At 41.0% G+C, this 20,337-nt stretch overlaps 1 protein-coding gene across 1 annotated transcript; it reads right to left on the bottom strand.

Annotated features, from left to right (window-relative positions):
* Positions 1-4,872: 4,872 nt before the first annotated feature.
* DUSP12 (dual specificity phosphatase 12) lies at positions 4,873-19,628 on the bottom strand. The gene is given in 8 exon segments (XM_036756384.1): positions 4,873-5,299; positions 11,863-12,046; positions 13,407-13,503; positions 13,646-13,764; positions 13,865-13,978; positions 19,146-19,512; positions 19,515-19,544; positions 19,547-19,628. Coding segments are annotated over 8 exon segments (1,155 nt in total). The 3' UTR covers positions 4,873-5,137.
* Positions 19,629-20,337: the final 709 nt, after the last annotated feature.

Below are 20,337 nucleotides of genomic sequence, written 5' to 3'. Positions count from 1 at the left end.
GCAAAAACATTTTTTTTGAACATTTGCTTTAAAAACTTTGAGTTCCAACTTCTCTCCCCTCTTCCCTCCCCACCCAACCTTCCTAAGAAGGCAAGCAATTCAACATAGGCCACATGTGTATCATTACGTAAAACCCTTCCATAATACTCATGTTGTGAAAGACTAACTACATTTTGCTCCTTTCTATCCTGTCCCCCTTTGTTCACTTTTCTCCCTTGACCCTGTCTCTTTTCGAAAATGTTTGCTTTAGATTACCTCCTCCCCCCACTGCCCTCCCTTCTATCATCCCCCCTTTTTTATCTCCTTCCTCCTTCTTTCCTGTGGGGTAAGATACCCAATTGAGTGTGTATGTTATTCACTCCTCAAGTCAAATCCAATGAGAGGAAGATTCACTCATTCCCCCTCACCTGCCCCCTCTTCCCTTCCAACAGAACTGCTTTTTCTTGCCACTTTTATGTGAGATAATTTACTCCATTCTATCTCTCCCTTTCTCCCTCTCTCAATATATTCCTCTCTCATCCCTTAACTTGATTTATTTTTTAGATATCATCCCTTTATATTCAACTCACCCTGTCTATATGTATATATATATATATATATATATATATATATATATATATATATATATATGTATATTCCCTTCAGCTACACTAATACTGAGGTCTCATGAATTACACACATCATCTTTCTATGTAGGAATGTAAACAAAACAGTTCAACTTTAGTAAGTCCCTTATGATTTCTCTTTCTTGTTTACCTTTCCATGCTTCTCTTGATTCTTGTGTTTGAAAGTCAAATTTTCTATTCAGCTCTGGTCTTTTCACTGAGAAAGCTTGAAAGTCCTCTATTTTATTGAAAATCCATATTTTGCCTTGGAGCATGATACTCAGTTTTGCTGGGTAAGTGATTCTTGGTTTTAATCCTAGCTCCATTGACCTCTGAAATATCATATTCTAAGCCCTTCAATCCCTTAATGTAGAAGCTGCTAGATCTTGTGTTATTCTGATTATGTTTCCACAGTACTCAAATTGTTTCTTTCTGGCTGCTTGCAGTATTTTCTCCTTGATCTGGGAGCTCTGGAATAGGGCAATAATGTTCCTAGGAGTTTTCTTTTTGGGATCTTTTTGAGGAGGCAATCGGTGGATTCTTTCAATTTCTATTTTACCCTCTGGCTCTAGAATATCAGGGCAGTTGTCCTTGATAATTTCTTGAAAGATGATATCTAGGCTCTTTTCTTGATCATGGCTTTCAGATAGTCCAATAATTTTAAAAATTATCTCTCCTGGATCTATTTTCCAGGTCAGTGGTTTTCCCAATGAGATATTTCACATTGTCTTCTGTTTTTTCATTCCTTTGGTTCTGTTTTATAATATCTTGATTGCTCATAAAGTCACTAGCTTCCACTTGCTACAATCTAATTTTTTTTAATTTATTTATTTAACATATTTAGTTTTCAGCATTGATTTTCACAAGAGTTTGAATTACAAATTTTCTCCCTATTTCTATCCTCCCCCCCACTCCAAGATGACGTATATTCTGGTTGCCCTGTTCCCCATTCAGCCCTCCCTTCTGTCACCCCACTCCCCTCCCATCCCCTTTTCCTTTCCTTTCTTGTAGGGCAAGATAAATTTCTACACCCCATTGCCTGTGTATCTTATTTTCTAGTTGCATGCAAAAACTTTTTTTTTGTTGTTTTTGAACATCTGTTTTTAAAACTTTGAGTTCCAAATTCTCTCCCCTCTTCCCTTCCCACCCACCCTCTCTAAGAAGTCAAGCAATTCAACATAGGCCACATGTGTATCATTATGTATAACACTTCCACAGTACTCATGTTGTGAAAGACTAACTATATTTTTCTCCTTCCCAACCCATCCCCCTTTATTGAATTTTTTCCCTTGACCCTGTCCCCTTTCCAAAGTGTTTGTTTTTGATTACCTCCACCCCCATGTGCCCTCCCCTCCATCATCCCCCCCCCTTTTTTTTATCTTCTTCCCTTATCTTTCCTGTGGGGTAAGATACCCAATTGAGTATGTATGGTATTCCCTCCTCAGGCCACATTTGATGAGAGCAAGATTCACTCATTCCCCCCTCACCTGCCCTCTCCCCTCCTCCCACAGAACTGCTTCCTCTTGCCACCTTTATGCAAGATAATCCACCCCATTCTATCTCTCCCTATCTCCCTCTCTCAATATATTCCTCTCTCATCCCTTAATTTGATTTTATTTCTTTTAGATATCTTCATCTTCAACTCACCCTGTGTCCTCTCTCTCTCTCTCTCTCTCTCTCTATATATATATATATATACATACATATATACATACATGCACATTCACTTATATATACATATATATACACATAAACATATATATATATATGCATATTCCTTTCAGCTACTATGATATTGAGGTCTCATGAATCATACACATCATCTTTCTATGTAGGAATGTAAACAAAACAATTCCACTTTAGTAAGTCCCTTATGATTTCTCTTTCTTGTTTACCTTTTCATGCTTCTCTTGATTCTTGTGTTTGAAAGTCAAATTTTCTATTCAGCTCTGGTCTTTTCACTGAGAAAGCTTGAAAGTCCTCTATTTTATTGAAAATCCATATTTTGCCTTGGAGCATGATACTCAGTTTTGCTGGGTAGGTGATTCTAGGTTTTAATTCTATCTCCATTGACCTCCGGAATATCATATTCCAAGCCCTTCGATCTCTTAATGTAGAAGCTGCCAGATCTTGGGTTATTCTGATTGGGTTTCCACAATACTCAAATTGTTTCTTTCTGGCTGCTTGCAGTATTTTCTCCTTTATCTGGGAGCTCTGCAATTTGGCGACAATATTCCTAGGAGATTTCTTTTTGGGATCTATTTGAGGAGGCGATCGGTGGATTCTTTCAATTTCTATTTTACCCTGTGGCTCTAGAATATCAGGGCAGTTGTCCTTGATAATTTCTTGAAAGATGATATCTAGGCTCTCTTTTTGATCATGGCTTTCAGGTAGTCCAATAATTTTTAAATTATCTCTCCTGGATCTATTTTCCAGGTCAGTGGTCCAATGAGATATTTCACAGTGTCTTCCATTTTTTCATTCCTTTGGTTCTGTTTTATAATATCTTGATTTCTCATAAAGTCACTAGCTTCCACTTGCTCCAATCTAATTTTTAAGGTAGTATTTTCTTCAGTGGTCCGTTGGACCTCCTTTTCCATTTGGCTAATTCTGCCTTTCAAGGCATTCTTCTCCTCATTGGCTTTTTGGAGCTCTTTTGCCATTTGAGTTAGTCTATTTTTTAAGGTGTTGTTTTCATCAGTGTATTTTTCAGTATTTTTTTGGGTCTCCTTTAGCAAGTCATTGACTTGTTTTTCATGGTTTTCTTGCATCCTTCTCATTTCTCTTCCCAATTTTTCCTCTACTTCTCTAACTTGCTTTTCCAAATCCTTTTTGAGCTCTTCCATGGCCTGGGACCAGTTCATGTTTGTCTTGGAGGCTTTTGGTGTAGGCTCTTGCACTTTGTTGACTTCTTTAGGCTGTATGTTTTGGTCTTCTTTGTCACCAAAGAAAGAATCCAAAGTCTGAGACTTAATCTGGGTGTGTTGTCGCTGCCTGGCCATATTCCCAACCAACTAACTTGATCCTTGAGTTTTTCAGTGGGGTATGACTGCTTGTAGACTAAAGAGTTCTATGTTCCATGCTTGGGAGTGATTCGCCAGCTCTGCCACACCAGCACTCCTCCTTCCCCAAGAACTCCCAACCCGGATTGAACTCAGATCTTAAGCAGGCTTTGCACTCCTGCTCTGATCTGCCACTTAATTTCTCCCACCAGGTGGGCCTGGGGCCAAAAGCAACTGCAGCTGTAGTCCTCAGAGCTGCACCACCTCTGCTGCCCCTGGGGAGGTGTCTAAAGCTCGAACTCCTTTCACTCTGTCCCCACAGTTAATCTTCTCTGTTGTCTTTGATGGCTGGGGGTACAGCTCACTGATTCAGGGCACTAGGGCCTGTTCCAGCCAGCTCCCGGTCTGGTTGGTCCAGGAGCAGCCCACGCTGGGCTCTGCTCCGCTCTGCTCCCAGCTCTGTGCAATAGACCTTACCCACCGACCATCCAGGCTGTCCTGGGCTGGAACCCTGCTTCCCTCTGCTATTTCGTGGGTTCTGCAGTTCTAGAATATGTTCAGAGCCATTTTTTGTAGGTGTTTGGAGGGTCCTGGGGGAGAACTTTAGGCACGTCCCTGCTTTCCAGCTGCCATCTTTGCTCCACCCCCAATCAATAAGTATTTATAAACGCATAGCAGTTTTCAAATTCGGTAAGTAGATTTTGCCAATTTGTAAGAAATAAATGTCTTACCAAGAACTCCTTGAAGCCTCTGGTGAGTTAGGAAGGACTTTTATTTAACATTCTTGCAGGAGTGGGCACCTAACAAGTATGAGCACCCCTTGAGACAAATATACGGCTTTTTATTCCTTATTCCTCATTTGGAGTCCCCTCCCGTTTCCTCATTGGCTGGGTACCGCAGGGTTCACAGCCTATCTGGAACACCTAAACTCCCCATGTAATTCTCCACCCCATTTACATCTCCTATTAGCCTGCCCCCTTCCCCTTATTTTCTTTATACGTTCCAGCTACCTTGTAAACACCTGCATCTTGTTTAGCAACTTGGCTTTTATGCAGAAGCAACAACCTCTTTTTTCCCACAAATTCAGTCATCAGACCATAAGTCAAGTGAAGCTGCAACACTAACATTTCACAAATGAAGCCTAGTTTAAAAAAAGCCACACGCAAATATCCTAAGCATTTGGATAATATAGGGGTTTTAATACCGAACTGTATATACACACATATATATTCATCTATGTTCATAATGCACACGCACATGGTTTATGTGGTTAGAAATACCTTAGTTCCCATTAAATTTATTCCACTTAGATACATTTGGCACATTTTGTATCCATGACCAAGAAAGAGAACAAGATGAGGCTGATCACATGAAGGGATGTATTTTCTTGTGCCAATTCCAATAAAATATAATCAAAAACTATGGTTGCCTATAAATTAAAAAATCTATGAGGAATAGTAATGAACAAAGGCATGAGATATAAAGAAGTTTCTTTTTAAGTCAGTTATCAAAATCAGTTTTTAAAAGAATTTACGTTTTTCTTGCTTGTGATCCAAGAAGGGGTAGCATTTTCATTTCATCCACTCTATTCTTATGTATTTGAAAAGCAGGCGTCATCCACCGGCCACAAGAACACTGCTCGCCATACCAGTTGAAGGAACCCAACTTAGCACTGCACTTTGGGCAAAGGAGCTAAAAATAAAACACAGAAGGGTTATCTTTATAGAGCAAACCCACTGACAAAGATGAATTTGCATTTAAAACTACAGTCAATAATCTAATACCCAGAAACAAAAATCATAGTGAAAGCAAACACAGGGAAACAAACATAGAAAGTAAACCCAAATTAAGGAAGGCTGCCAATGACATTGTGAAAATCATTTACCCTTGTCTCAGTTATTCCATCTACAAATCAACCTAACTCTGAGATATCTTTGAAGCACTTTGAGATCAAAGATATGACCAAAAAAAGTAATACTACTTGGCACTGATGTCGCACTTTTAGAGAAGCACTGTTTAAAGAATATAAATATTTGTTGTAAGCATTTAAAAAATTTTTACCCATAGGCTTCTCTCTGATAGAAAACAGGTATGATTCCTATTCTGCAGATTTGTTCTAACTTTTCTTTAATCTAGAATCTCAAAAAAGTCATTCTTTTTTAAAAAAACAAATTTAAATAATAGCATGACTTCAGAGTAAGAGTAAATTTAGTTAAAGAAATATAGTTGCTAAAGAAAACATTATATTCGAAAAAAGAATTAAAAAAAAGATTTCACAGCAACCATGATATGGCCAGGTCAGCAGCCAAAAAAGGTGAGTGTCAAGTGGCAACACATTAAGAAAACTTTGACTTCTAAAATCCAAGTAAAAGATCTCCCAAGTACTTAAAACTCGTTTTCTCTAAGAAGTGGTCCCTCATTAACGGTACGTATTTAGGGAATTCGAATTTTGCTGATATGCTGGAATTTATAAGCAATAGCAAATATTATTATAACAGTTTATGCTACAAAAGTCTAATTTTTCCTTTGTTTCAGGGAACAGCATTTCATGACACATAGAAAGTCAGCTTTGAAACCAGAAGACCTGGGTTCAAGTACTGCCCCTGACACTACCAGCAATGTGAACCTAGGCAAGTCACTTTGCTTCTCACAGTTCTAGGAAGCCAAGACTTTAGCAGAGAAGGAGGTGATCTGCATTGCTAGAACTTCCCTCTGACATCCCTACACCAATGAAATCTCAGGACTAGTCCAGAACTCTAGCCTTTCATTCCTTGGGGGCCAGCCTATTGGGAATTATCTTCTCTGTACTTGGCTAGGCTGGCCCTTGGGGAGCACCCACAAAGCTGTAGGGGTAAAAGATATCATCAAAAAGATATCATCAAAAAGGTATATATGTGACTAGAAGAGGTGGACCAGTCATGTCTCAAAAGCAGAGGAAAAAAGACATCCTGTCCCTGTGCTGCTTCCTTCATCATGTTAAGACATCAAGAAGGCCCCCAGTATGCTGAGCAGACCTCCATGCAGGATTTATAGAAGGATATGGACAGCTTTACAAGATGAAAAGGCATGAATGGGTTTTGAATTGCCTTCTTGGAAGGGAGTACCAAAATATATGAGATCAGAGATCTATTGGAGGACTGAAACACATATATGTAAAAGACAACAAGGCATGTCTGTTTAAATTGCTTTTCTACTCTGTGACCTGTTGATGGAATGACATGGAATGAACAGAAAGGTATTTAGTAGGCACTTAACTATGTGTCAAGCTCCTGACTAATTGCTGGGGATACAAATGGAAATGTGAAACTGTCTGTTCTCAAAGCATCCCCATTCTAATTAGGGGACATAAGATATAGAAGAGGATTCAGTTTTAGGGAAGATAGGTTAGGTAGTACTTAGGGTGTCTTGGGAAGTCCCCAACCAATGGCTCTGACTTATCTCAGGCAAGGTTGGGTGTGAAGGAGTCAGCATCAAGACAAGAGGGGGTGTCTAGGGTCTGCTCGGAACTGAGCAGTTGGGAGTGGGGTGAAGGAAGGAAAAGGCAGATGGTAATTTGAAGCATTGAAGAAGAATGAAATTTTAAAAATTGTTACAGAAGAAACATTAGATAATTTATATAAAGAGAATCTCTCTAAGTAGAATAAATCAAATTAAATTCAGAGAGATTATACCTCCAAATTAATTTCATTGTGGGGGACTAACTAAAAAGATGACCATTTTTATTACTAAAAGCAGCTAACATTCAGAAACCATGATATTCAATCAGAATAGTACCATGAGAGAAGTTATCACTTGTCTCTTGAATTAATAGCCAATTATTAACTGAGCTCAAGATTTTCCCTTTTCTATTTCCTCATTTATAAATCAGCCGCTTGTAGGTTATTCAGCTAGCATCTGAAGGACACTGCTCAGAGATGAGATTGCCCAAACTGTCAAGGGACATGCTTTTCAGTCTCAGGTAGGATTCTACCCAACTAGGAGATCTTACAAAGAAAATCCAGTCTAAGTGAGATCTTGCCTTTAGGAAATAAGCCCCTGTCTTGGAACCTTCCTATAGAATTTAGGGTGGCCTAGTTTATGAAGGAGAAAACCAATCTTTGAGGTCTGGGTAGAGATGGATTCATTTGCCCATATTACTGGAGTTATCTGAGTCTCATGATTAGGTCCTCTCTGCAGGAGCAGCTGAAGACTTTTTTGCCCACCTCCTCATTAATTTGTCCATCTTTCACTGACTGTTAACCAATCAAAGTTGATTCCCATCCTCAGGGACGTGCCCTTTTCCTTGGGCTTTTTAAGCATTCAGAGGCCCCCAAGATTGTCTTTGGTTTACAAGAAAAAGCCAAATGACCATCCTTTTAGTAATTATTCACTAGCCATGATTCATAAAGTGATTAATTACCCAGAAATTATGTCTCTCAGACTTTCATTCATCAAAATCGGTTAATGGCTAGAATCGGGTAGGGATTGATCAGTTTCTAGGAGATGACACCTCAAAAGGAAACTAATAGTAGATTGGCATTAATTTTGTAAATCTGTTGTAATATTCATGTGTCATTCATTTGATATTAGATTTTTATTTGCTCAGAAATAATTTATCTTTGCAAACCTTAAATTGTTAGCCAAATGTGAGTTAAAATCTTTATTTTATAAACTATGATACAGAGTCCTTCTTATATGTATCCTCTGAATCTAATACTTTCCCAAGGTTACCAGACTGTTCAGTCATTTGTTGTTGTTGTTTAGTCATTTTTCAGTCATGCCTGACTCTTCAAGACCCCTTCTTCCCAAATGAATTTGGGCACCTACTTCTAGACAGGAGACAATGGTACTAGCTGAATGAAGCCTTTCAGGAGATAAAGAGATTCAAAGAGACTAGTCAATGAGATAATAAGATTCAAATAGATTCAAACAGCCCCTCCTCCCAGAGCAAATGGGCTGGACAATAGAATCAAAACTCTAAGCTCCCTGCCCATAGCCAGTACAACCCTGATTACCTTTTCTCCCTGCCCACATAGCACATTTCCATAACAAGAATTCCTAGCTTCTCCTAGCTGGGGCATCTTCCTTAAGGGGTGTCTCTCAGAAGCAGAAGCCTCCCTTAGGGGGCTGTGTGTGACCTCCTTTAAGGAGGAGTCTGCTTGGTGTGTTATCCAAAATAACTGCTTTCACTTGATTTGGAGACAGCCTGAGCAAATTCTTTTGGACATAAACACACACACACACACACACACACACACACACACACACACACCCCCTCTTGCACCCCAGCATTTTGGTGACCTTGCATCTTGTCAATTTTAAAAGATACGGAAATTGAGGCAAACAGAGTTAAGTAACTTGCCCAGGGTCACAAAGCAAGTGAGTGTCTGAGGTCAGATTTGAACTCAGGAAGAGAAATCTTCTTGACTCCAGGCCCCCCACTCTATCCGCTGCACAACCTAAATATCTAAGACCTTGATACAAAAGAAGGGTCTTAAGAATTTAAAGTTCAGTATTCTCAACCTTCAAAAAAAAGTAGTGAATAAGGGTAAAGAAGCCACAGTACCCTACTGTAATATATACTGAGCACTTATAAATATATTAATCACTACTTCAACAAATATCTGAGTGTCTATAGCACTGTGGAAGAGCTAGACAAAAAAAAAATTCCCTGTATTCTCAAAGAGTTTTTAATCTAACTGGAGAGTCAAGACATCAACAATGAAATATGAAATTAAGTGGGATATATGTGTGTATACATACATACATAAGTATGTATGTATACACACATATGTATGTACATATGGCAGACAGTAGGTACCATAAGATTTCAAAGGGACAAGAGATTACTAGGGATTTGTTGTGGTTTTATGATGTGTTGTTGTGGAACTATCTCAAAGAATTCACAGTCGGACTACCTCTAATCGAAGTATAAGCATTTATTGAGGACTGACACCCCTCAGGAAAAGGACTAAGTTCTAAGAGGAATCAGCAACTTCAGAGAAAGCAAGATGGATTTTTATAGGGTAAAGATGCAATTACATAACAGAAATTATGAATATTAAAAAGGCAGGAGGTGTTTGTTAAGGGATTAGGTAATCGGGAGGGGTCCCAGCCTCAGTGGAACTGTGTATACGGATCACCCACAATGCATACAGAAAAACCCATTTGGGAGGGGGGTATGTATATATGATAATGATACTATAATAAGCTTCTCTATGTCATAAGTTCACCTAAAGGACAGCTTTTGCTATTACTGCACAGGTGCCTACTTAGGGAAAGTCTCTTCTCTTGTTTTGGGGTCCGTATCCTGCTCAGGCATCCTGGTGGTGCTGCTTTCTGATTGGCTGAGTTTTACGATGCTGAGACTTAGATGGAGTTGGTTGTGATTGAGTGCATGGACGCACCTGCTGTTTCTGTTGGAAATATGAGGACTGGGTCTGGGGGCAGTGGCTTGCTAGAGGCAGTGGCTGGGATCCCATCACATGGACATGCCTGTTTCTGTGAGAAATATGAGTTCATTTATGTACCTGTTGTTCTAGTGAGCAGTGAAGCATATATGAAGAAGTTAGGATACTGAGTGGGGGGTGAGGCATGAGTGGAATGGCTAGGTAGGGGCAGTGGGCCTACTGTTCAGTGGGGCCCATAAGGAAGTTAGAATATTGGGGCTGGGGGCACTTTATCAGGGTTCCATCAGATTAAAGTAGTTAAGGAAGAGTTTTATGCAGGTTTTCGTGGGTATTGGGTTTGTCACTGTTCTCTAGTAGTAGCTGAGTGTGTTGTAATTTCTATCTTGTACTAGGCTGAATTCTTTCAGGGTGAAAATTTTATCATGTTTCCTCACAAGGGCTTAATACAGAGCTATGCACAAAAAGGTTATCAATACCACTGCAACCCTGTGATTGTACGGCTTCTGCCTGAACCTCCTTTTAAAGAAGGACATCAGGCGAGCCATAGCTTATTCCTCTCCAGGCTTCACACCTGACTTTCTCTACTATATTGTTCCTACCTAGGTGGTCCTTTCAACTTCCTTTAATGTATTGCCTTCTTCCATTAGAAAGCAAATTCTTTGAGGGCAGGGTTTGCCTTTCTAAATTACATTTGTATTCCCAGAATTTAGTAAGTGCTTAAAACATACTTGCTGACTAAATGGATTGAGAGAAATGATTAACAACCAATATCTTGGAGAGATTCAGATCTCTCCCCTTCTTCTAAATTTCTCATTTTAAAAAGTTCAGTTTCTTAAAGGACATTACTGATAATGAGACTGAATTAACTCTCCCCATCTAGGTCAGACCCCACCCAACCCACAGTTCAAGGAGAAGCCCACTGGGTTCTACTCAAGCTAGCGTGTAGACAACCCCTTTTGTCTAGATAGCCCAAGGCTTCGAGTGGTCTGAGTAGAAAGATAATTTCCAAGGGTCACTTTTGGCCACTCTCTGACCACCTAGTCTTCCAGCGAATATAAACTATGAGCCCACTCCACCATGATTATCTTTGGTTTAAGAGAAAGGACCAAATGACCATCCTTTTATTAATAACCTGCTGGCCTCATTAATAAAATGACTAAATTACTCAGAAGCTATGTCTCTCAAACCTTTTTAATCATTATAGAATAAAATTACAATATAAAATGAATCTTTCAATATTAACTTATTGGTATGGCTGAAAATCCTGGAGGAAAACTATGTCATGTAAATTGTATCCTGAAAAGCTAGGCCTTGGAAATACCATAACAAAAGTTTAACTATTTAAAGGAAACATGTTTCTGGTTAATAAAGAGGAAAAATATAGAAGAAAAGAGAAATAGCAATTTTGTTTTATAAATATGGGAAGATAGAGAATGAATTTACTACAATTATCAAATACTGAATTGAAAGGACAGAAAATGAGTTTTACTAATTTAATTATGTCAATCTAGTGTCCTTCACCAGAAAAAAAAACAAACAAGCACAGATTTAATATTAAATTGTCCTTAACTATCCCATAAATCATTTCAAAACTTTTGTTCCTGCACAAAATTAAAGAGGTTGGACTTCATTATTCTCCCACAGCTGTGTAACAGTTTGTTGATGAACTATTAATGGATTTTTATGTGTAATATATGCAGGAGGGACATAATGGGAGGTACTGCTGGTAAAAGGGACAGGACAGGGCATGCATTAAAGAAACAAACACATCATGAGAATATTGTGAAAAACAAAAATGTAAGAAGGAAAAATGAATTATAGTTGGTGTAACGAAATCCCCTTAATAAAACTAAATGTTCTACTCACCTGTCCATCCATGACACCTAACAATGCAGATTCCATCCACTGAACAGGTTCAATGAAATAAGAAGTACATTTGGCCTCATTCCCTGTGTTAATTATTAGAGGCGTCATTTTCTTATGAGCAAAGGCTGCTGGTCCACTTCCTTCACTGTGATCCAAAATACTAGAACTCCGAAATAAGGAACGCCTACAATTTCCAAACCACAGAGAACATCAGTAACCAGAAAAAAGATTTCTAAAAATACATGAAATATGTGATTATGGAATATTTTAAATTTATTCAACAAGTATTTCTTGAGAATCTAAGCATAGGCACTGTACTTGTAGGGAACACAAAGAAGAATAAAAATGTCTGTCTTCATGGAGCTTATAGTTAAGAGAGAAAAGAAGATATAGCTGTAAAAACAGGTAGAGTATACAAGTGTAGTGAGAAGGTACCAATGAAATGACATGGAAATTCAGAGGAGGAAGATTTCTTCAAGTTGATAAGATCAGCAAAGGTGGATGGAAAAGTTGATGGAAAAGTACATGGTCAGAGTTGGGGGGAAGAGAGGACTGTGATTTGTTATTATAATACATTAATAATTACTATTTATGATTGTCATAATATATATTAATACCTATTTCTAAAATTATCATCAAGGCCCAGCTCAAATGCTGCCTCTTTTATAATCTACTAACTTTCCTCATCTTATCAACTTGAAGAAATCTTTTCCTCCTCTGAATTTCCATGTCATTTTGTCAGAACCTTTATTATTATACTTTTATATCCTACACATTTTTACAGTTATATATTAATAATTGTCATGACATTATGTCATTGCTAATAATAATGCTGTTGATGATGATGATGATGATGATGATGATGATGATACAGTGTTTGAAGGTTTGCAAAGTCTTTTCCATATGTTATCTCATTTAATCCTCACAATAGCCCTCTTAGGTAGGTGCTGTTATTATCCTGATCTTATAGACAGAACAGAGACAGGCAGCAGTTAAGTGATTTGTCCTTGGTTACACAGCTAGGAAGAAGTGTCTCAGGCTGCATTTGAATTCAGGCTTCCTGACTCCAAATGTAGCGCTCTATCCACTGCACTTGGCTGCTGAGGTGAGAAGGGCATTCTAGGCCATGTAGAGGAAAATGTGAGCAAAGATATGGAGGAGGGAAAGCCTAGGGCATCTCTGGGGAGCGGTCTGGCCGAGTGGAACCGCAGGTAAAGTGATGAACACTTCAGTAATGGAGAATCCCAGCAAGGAAGGACCTTGAATATCAGGTAAAGGAGCATGGGCTCTTCTGGAGACCTCCATCATACCACCTGGCTTTGAGACAGGGCAGCTCCTATAATCTGAAATTCCTTTGGTGTCTCTATAACTCACACTCCTCTGTATGTCTAATTTGGATCTGAGATCTGAGTTACAAATTATCTTTTATTCAGTAGCACTGCCATTTTTCCAAATTTGATAAGCTAATAAGAAGACATCAGAACTTCAAACATGTTTCTTTATCTAAGCAATATAAAATCTCTACACCTTGCAAAATACTTTACCTGCACCTCCTACATTTGTAGAGAATCTCATTTTTCAATTCTTGGGAAATAAGAGTTGGGTCAACAGCAAAGACATCCTGTGGCAGATTCTGTAATTCTGTAGGGAACAATTACAATGCACCCAACTGTGAACATACAAACCCTGTGCATATCCAGATAATGCTCTGTTAATGTGAGGAGAAGAAGTGACAGCCTCAGAAGTTAAGAGTATTCCTCTTGGGCTGAGGATCCACACTCACCAGGATATTTCTCAGTAACTTTTTGTAACCGATATTGCTTATAAATCGCACTAGAGGTGTCCACTTCACAACTCATTGCCTGGTAAAGCTTCAGCTGCCACTCAAATCCCTCATTCATTCTGTAATAACAAACAAAAAACAGAGGTCAACTTTTTGTTCAAGGAGGAAACACATCCTTTCTCATAGGAACAGAAAAAAAGCCCAAAACAATCAACACACTTAGCCTCTGGCTTGATGGTCTGGAGGCTGCCATAGGCATCTTCAAAAGAGAGCTGCTCAGTCTTCATCAGATAAGCAGTGAGGACAGCAACGCTTCGACTTACACCTGCATGGCTGAAAAGAGTCTTTTACAATTAACTTGTCAATGATAGAGGCAAATAACATTTCTTTTGTTAAGTACTGGTAAAATTCTGTTCCATTTTTATCTGGCTCCGCTATTCAAGCAAATGTTTTGCCTTTAATATCCATCTAGCATGCACACACACACACACACACACACATACACACACACACACACGTAAATGTGGAGTATAAAAGCCCATGCCTCTGTATTTCCCAACACAACAGTTAAAACAGCCCAGCATTACCAAAGTAACTCCAAATCCAGGCAACAACAAAAGAAAATTAACAGTGTTAAGGGCTGTTAACTGAACTTGTCTTTTTGAGTTGCCATATTTTTCCACAAACACTGGACCCAGAGCATCCAAGAGGCCCTGAATATGTCATGGACAAAGCTCCCCCTGAGCTGACATAATTTGTTGTTGCATCCAAGCTGGACTCCCTGTGTGTCCTTGGGAGGAAAGACTGGGAAAATGTCTGTGCAGCTGGGGTCCTTTGCAGATAAGTGGACCCTCCTATCTTCACCGTCTAGCAGTTCCCAAGGGAAAAAAAAAAAGGCAGCTTTTGCCATTGCCTTGCTCCTCCCCTTCAGGAAGGGTTTCGTCCTTTTCCCACTCTTACTGCACCTTTCCCCTCCCATGCCATACCCCTTTAGGGAGAAATATGTGTTTTCTCCTGATCCTTCTCCTGCACGGTCATAAATGTGCAAACTTCTATAGGGACTGGGAACTCTGGATTCAACATGCATGTTCATTCCTCTAGTAATAAGCCTGGTTTTCACCTAAGTCTCATGACATTGTGATTGCCTATTGACACCAGCCTTGCATAAATCAGTCTCATTGTAAGGTACAAATTTCCATCCTGTCCTCTCAATAATCTAAGATGTTGGAATGTGTAAATTCTATATACTCCACAGGGCTTTTGTATGAACTGAATGAGATAATGTATGTAAGGCATTCTGCAAATATGGATTATTATGATGTCAAATGTGCAGGTCCAATTTCTCGTGAATCCAAATCTGACTCTTCTTTCAGACAGTGTGTTGCAGTGGAAAGACTACTGGCTCTGGTGTTGGAGGGTCTGAGTTCAAATACTACCTTGGCAATCTGAAGGAACACGGACTCTCTTGGGCAAGTTAATGACTCTCTGGGCCTCAGTTTTCTTATCTGTAAGAAAAGAGCATTGGAGATGGCCCCTGAGGTCCCCTGCAGACCTAGATCTCTAATTCTACCATGGAATACGGTCCAAGGGCCATGCCTACTTGTGGAAGACAATGGGGCATCATGGAAAATAGAATAGACTTGCAAGTCCTTCTCTCCCTTTGCCTTGGTTTAATCATCTGTAAAATGAGGGAAGGGGGAAAATTATAACACATGCACAACCTATTTCACAGGTAACTGAGGAAAGCGCTTTCTAAGGTGTCAAATATTATGTAAATTTAAGTGGTTGTTATACACTCACTGTGTATGTAAAAATAACGTGAATGAATGGGAAAGCATTTATCAAGGGTTTAAAATGTGCCAAGGATAGTGCTAAGAACCAAGCATATCATGTTGGAAATAGAAAAAGTATTATCTTTTCTATTTAAATGACAACAGTGCCTATCACAGCCGTTTAGGTGATTATTAAAATCTATATGTCACTTAAAAGTTTCAAATGAAAGCAACTTCCAATCATAATAGCTAGCATTTCTATAGTATTGAAAGGTTTACAAAGCGCTTTACATATGATCTCATTTTATTTTCACAACCCTGTGAGGTGGGTATTGTTATTTTATAGATGAGGAACCTGAGGCTGAGGGAGGGTAAGTGGTTTACCCAGGGCCACAAACTCTCAGGATTTGAACTGTTTTCCTGACTCCAATTTGGGACCTTATTCACTGTGACACCTCACTGCACCTAGAAAGTTGTAGGCATGATGCTAGAGACATAGCACAGGTCCTGGCACACAGCAGGCCCTGGACGATTGACTATATAACGAGTCTCCAAAGAAACAAAGATGAAATTGTTTATTGCAGTCATAGAAGAGAATATGTACACAAGCAAGTATATGTCCCCAAATTCTATCCACCCTAGTTCATGCAAAATAAATCTGAGATAACTGGGGGAGGGAGGCACTAACAAGGGAAGAGGGATTAGGAAAGTCCTTCTGTAGAAGGTAGTGCTTGAGCTGAGCTTGGAAGGAGACTAGAAATTCTAGCAGGCAGAGGCAAGGAGGGAGTATATTCCATGCCTGAGAGAGAGTCAGGCCAAAGGCTAGGACAGGGGTGGGGAACCTATGGCCTCCAGGCCAGACGTGGCCCTCTAGGTCCTTAAGTGCAGCCCTTTGCCCGAATCCCACTTGAGGACCTAGAGGACCACATGTGGCCTCGATGCAGCAGGTTCCCCACCCCTGGGCTAGGACAAGGGAGATGGGGATGTCATGAGTGAGGGGCAGTCTGGTTGCACTGTATAGTACAGGAAGGGGAATAAGATATAATAAGGCTGGAAAAGCAGGTTGGTCCCATGTTGTGAAGGACTCTGTTTTATACTAGAGGCAAGAGGGAGCTGCTGAAGTTTACTGATTAGGGAGCAACATGGTCAGAGGCGAGCTCTAGGAACTGAACTGGCCTGGACCGGGCTGGGCGGCCAATGAAAAACAAGTTCAGTAGACCAAATAAAAGCTGACAAGGGCCATGGCAGCTTGGGAAATGGAAATGTTGTGGAGGCAGAGTGACCAGGACTCAGTGATGGGCTGTGCTGAGGTGAAGGGAAGGGAGGAGCTAAGGGCAGCAAAGGATTCAAAACTGGTGACTGGCAGGATGCTGCTACTCTTTAGAGAAATCAGAAACTAGAAAGAGGGCATATTTAAGAGAAAGATAACAAGTTCTATTCTGGTCAGATTAAGATTGAGGTGACAGTTGGATATATATATAGTTAGGAATAAGCTGTTGGTGACATGGGACTCGAGCTCAGGAAACATGGCAGGGCTGGATATGTAGGTCTGGGAGTTACCTGTGTAGAAATGATAATTGAGCCCAGAGGAGCTGGTGTAATAACCAAGACACAGTGCAGAGGAAGAAGAGAGAGAGCCCATGAAAGAAACTGCAGGGGCACCCATAGTTAAGGGGCAGGATATAGATGATGATCCTGCACAGGAAACTGAGATGGAGCAGTCAGAGATAAAAGAGAAACGAAAGGGGAGCAGTGTGGAGAAAGTCTGGAGGGCAGAGAGGATTGATCTAAAGATTTCTTCTAAAGTTGGAAAGTACCTTAGATAACATGCAGTTCAACCCCCCTATTTTTACAAATGCAGAAAATGATGCCCCAAAAAGTTAAAGGACTTAACCCTGGTCAGATAGGCAGCAACTACAATAGACTTCAAGTTAGTCTCCTTGCTTTAAAAGTATTCCTACAGTGCAGTCTTGATCATTACTCAATAAACTCCAGGGGCTCCTAAGTACTTCTGGGATCAGATACAAAACCCTCTGTTCGACTGGTGAAGCCCTTCATAATTTGGCCCCTTCCTACGTTTCCAATCTTCTGACACTTTACTTCCTTACTACGTACTCTACAATCTAACACTTCCTTTATGCTGTTCCTCATATAGGACATTCCATTTCCCAGCCCTGGGCATTTTCACAGCTGTCCACTATGCCTGGAATGCTTTCCCTCCTCACCTCCACGTCCTGCCTTCCTTCAAGACTCAACTCAAATCCTACTTTCTGCAAGACACCTTTCCTATTTCTCCCAGCTTCTGGTGCCTTCCCTCTGAGATTACCTTCCACCTACTGTGTATGTCTCTCCTATGTCCTTGGTGGTTTGCATGTTGTGTCCTCCATTAGACTGTAAGATCTTTGAGATCAAAGACTGTATTCTTCTCTTTTTTTGTATCTCTAGAGCTTAGCACAGTGAGTAGTATATAATAAGCACTTAATAAATGTTTTCTGATTGATGAATATCAGATGGAGATTCAAACCCAGTTCCTTCTACTATGCCCCACTGAATGTTACCACTTCTTATACTTTAGAACATTATTTTTAATTCCCCAAATCTGTTTGACATATCTATTCTCCATGCTGCTAAATCACAGAATTATGGAACAAAGAACTGAGAGGTGAAAGAGACCCTGAACCCTTTTTTACAAATGAGGAATTTGAGGCTCATGGTATTTAATGCCTTCTATGGAGTTCACACACTCCCTGAATATAACCTATTGCCAATGGCAAACGATTATGACTAAGTAAGGCTATTGTATCTGCTTTACTAAAAAGGCAACTAGAAAGCACAAACACCGTTGAGGTGCCTCTGCTCTTACCCGAAGTCAAATGCCCTCCTAGACGTAATGATCATTATTAAGTTCCAGCTGTTACTTTTCATAGGATGCCCCAATTTGAGGAATTTCCAAATGACACCCACACAAAATACTTGTAAGAGCAAGAAAAGGCTTGTGATTTTCCTGAGTTTCAGTATTCCCTTCCAAGTTCGTGGGGGTGGGCGTGGGTGATGTTCCCAGCCATGTGTCATTGAGAGATACTTTGTTACAAATACGTGCCATAGGACATGGTTATGTTTCTGGGCTAGTCTACAAAAGTCCATTCTGCCCACAATGTAGCTGAATTACAGTATTTGTGTGTGTGTGTGTTTATGATAATAAAGGCTAAGGGGAGAGCTGAGGCGCAGATTGGGAAATGTGGCTCAGGGAACTTAGCCAAGTTCGATATCCTTGGCCTCGATGTTGCTGATTTTGAGTCGTGTTTGATTCTTCGCAACCCCATTTGGGGTCTTCTTGGCAGAGATACTGGAGTGGCTTGCCATTTCCTTCTCCAGCTCAGTTTACAGATGGGGAAACTGAGGCAACCATGGTGAAGTGACTTGCCCAGAGTCTTCCCAACTCCAGGTCCGGCACTCTACCCACTGCGCCACCTAGCGGCCCACCTAGCCTGCATACTGGGCTCAATTCTCAAGAGCGGGGAGGGGATGGGGCGTAACAACAGCTTCCCTAAGTGTTCAAGTCTATTTAAAACAACTCAGCCACCCTCGGGGAGCAGCTAAGGGACCGAGCGGTTTCCCGGAACTTCCCCAGCCCCACTTCCACCCGTATCGCGGCCTCTTTTCCCAAGAGCCCTCGCTCCAGGGGGCGGGGTGACCCTACGCCACCACCGCCGTCCCTGTACGCTCACCAATGCACGAGCACTGCGGCACCATCAGCGCGCGCCCGGCCGATGAAGGCGACGCAGTGGTCCAACCGACTGAGCAGGTCCGTCTCGGGCTCGTCCCGCGCTGAGATGAAGAGGGTCTGCAGGCCCTCGAGGTCGCCGTTCGGCTCCTCGGTGTCCACCGTCAGCACGGCCGTGACGCCTGCCTCCCTCAGTCGGCTCCGCTCTCTGGCAGCGGCCCCACCCAGATAGAGGCCTGGCCGCACCTCCAGCAGCTCGGGCGCCGCCATGACTCGAGACGCCGCCGTCGCTCAGGGTTTCCAATATGGCGGCGCCCAGTGGTCTAACCGGACGACCGCCTTGCCATGGAGACGCGCCGCGGGAAGTTGCCTAGAGGGGCGCTTCCGGCCGGGAGGAGGGGCGCGCTGGAGGTTGGGAGGATTCAGCGGATGGCTTAGTTTGCTGGGCGGTTCATGCCGATTCTTTTCCGTTGTGTTCGACCAACATTTATGGAATGCATTAATACGTCTTCAGAACCTTGGGAATGCTAAGTCAAAGCCATTGAACTCAGCACCAGGCCCTCTTCAACCTATCACCACCATACCCTAACCAACCTGGGCTTTGTCCTGCAAAATGCAAATTTTTTTAAATTGTTCTGGAGTTGATCCCTGTGTATCCACATCCTTCTCTTTAACCACCTTCCCCATTTGTCACTGATGTTTTTGGTATCTTCATAATTTGACTCGGAAATGTGATAACACATGAGGTAAATTCTTCCTATTTAGGATTTTAGGGCATGGTCCACCCATCCCCAGTAAACGTGTCCTCAGTCTTTACTCTCCTTGGTTATGTTTCTTGAGAAAGGCTTAAACACTTGATGCTTCCACTTTCACTTTTTCCCAAACCCTCTGCAATCTGGCTTCTGACATCATTCAATCGAAACTCCAAAGTCATCAGTGAAACTTTTAATTGCTAAATCCCTAGGTTTTCATGACATTCCTCCCTTCTAGTTCTACCGGTCTGCTCCTCAGTCTCTTTTACTGGATCTTGAACCGTGTCACCTTAACCGTGTGTTACTGAAGGATCTCTCCTGCGTCCACTTACCATCTCCCTCCGTGATCCCATTCATTTCCACGAGTTCTAAAATGCCTATACAGATGATTCTCATATTTATATCCAGCCTTTGTTTCTCCTGAGCTCTAATCCTGAAACACCA

The sequence above is a fragment of the Trichosurus vulpecula genome, chromosome 4 (assembly GCF_011100635.1).
Source record: "Trichosurus vulpecula isolate mTriVul1 chromosome 4, mTriVul1.pri, whole genome shotgun sequence".
Taxonomy (NCBI): domain Eukaryota; kingdom Metazoa; phylum Chordata; class Mammalia; order Diprotodontia; family Phalangeridae; genus Trichosurus; species Trichosurus vulpecula.
Note: the sequence above shows the minus strand (reverse complement) of the source record. Positions and strands in the feature narration are given on the sequence as shown.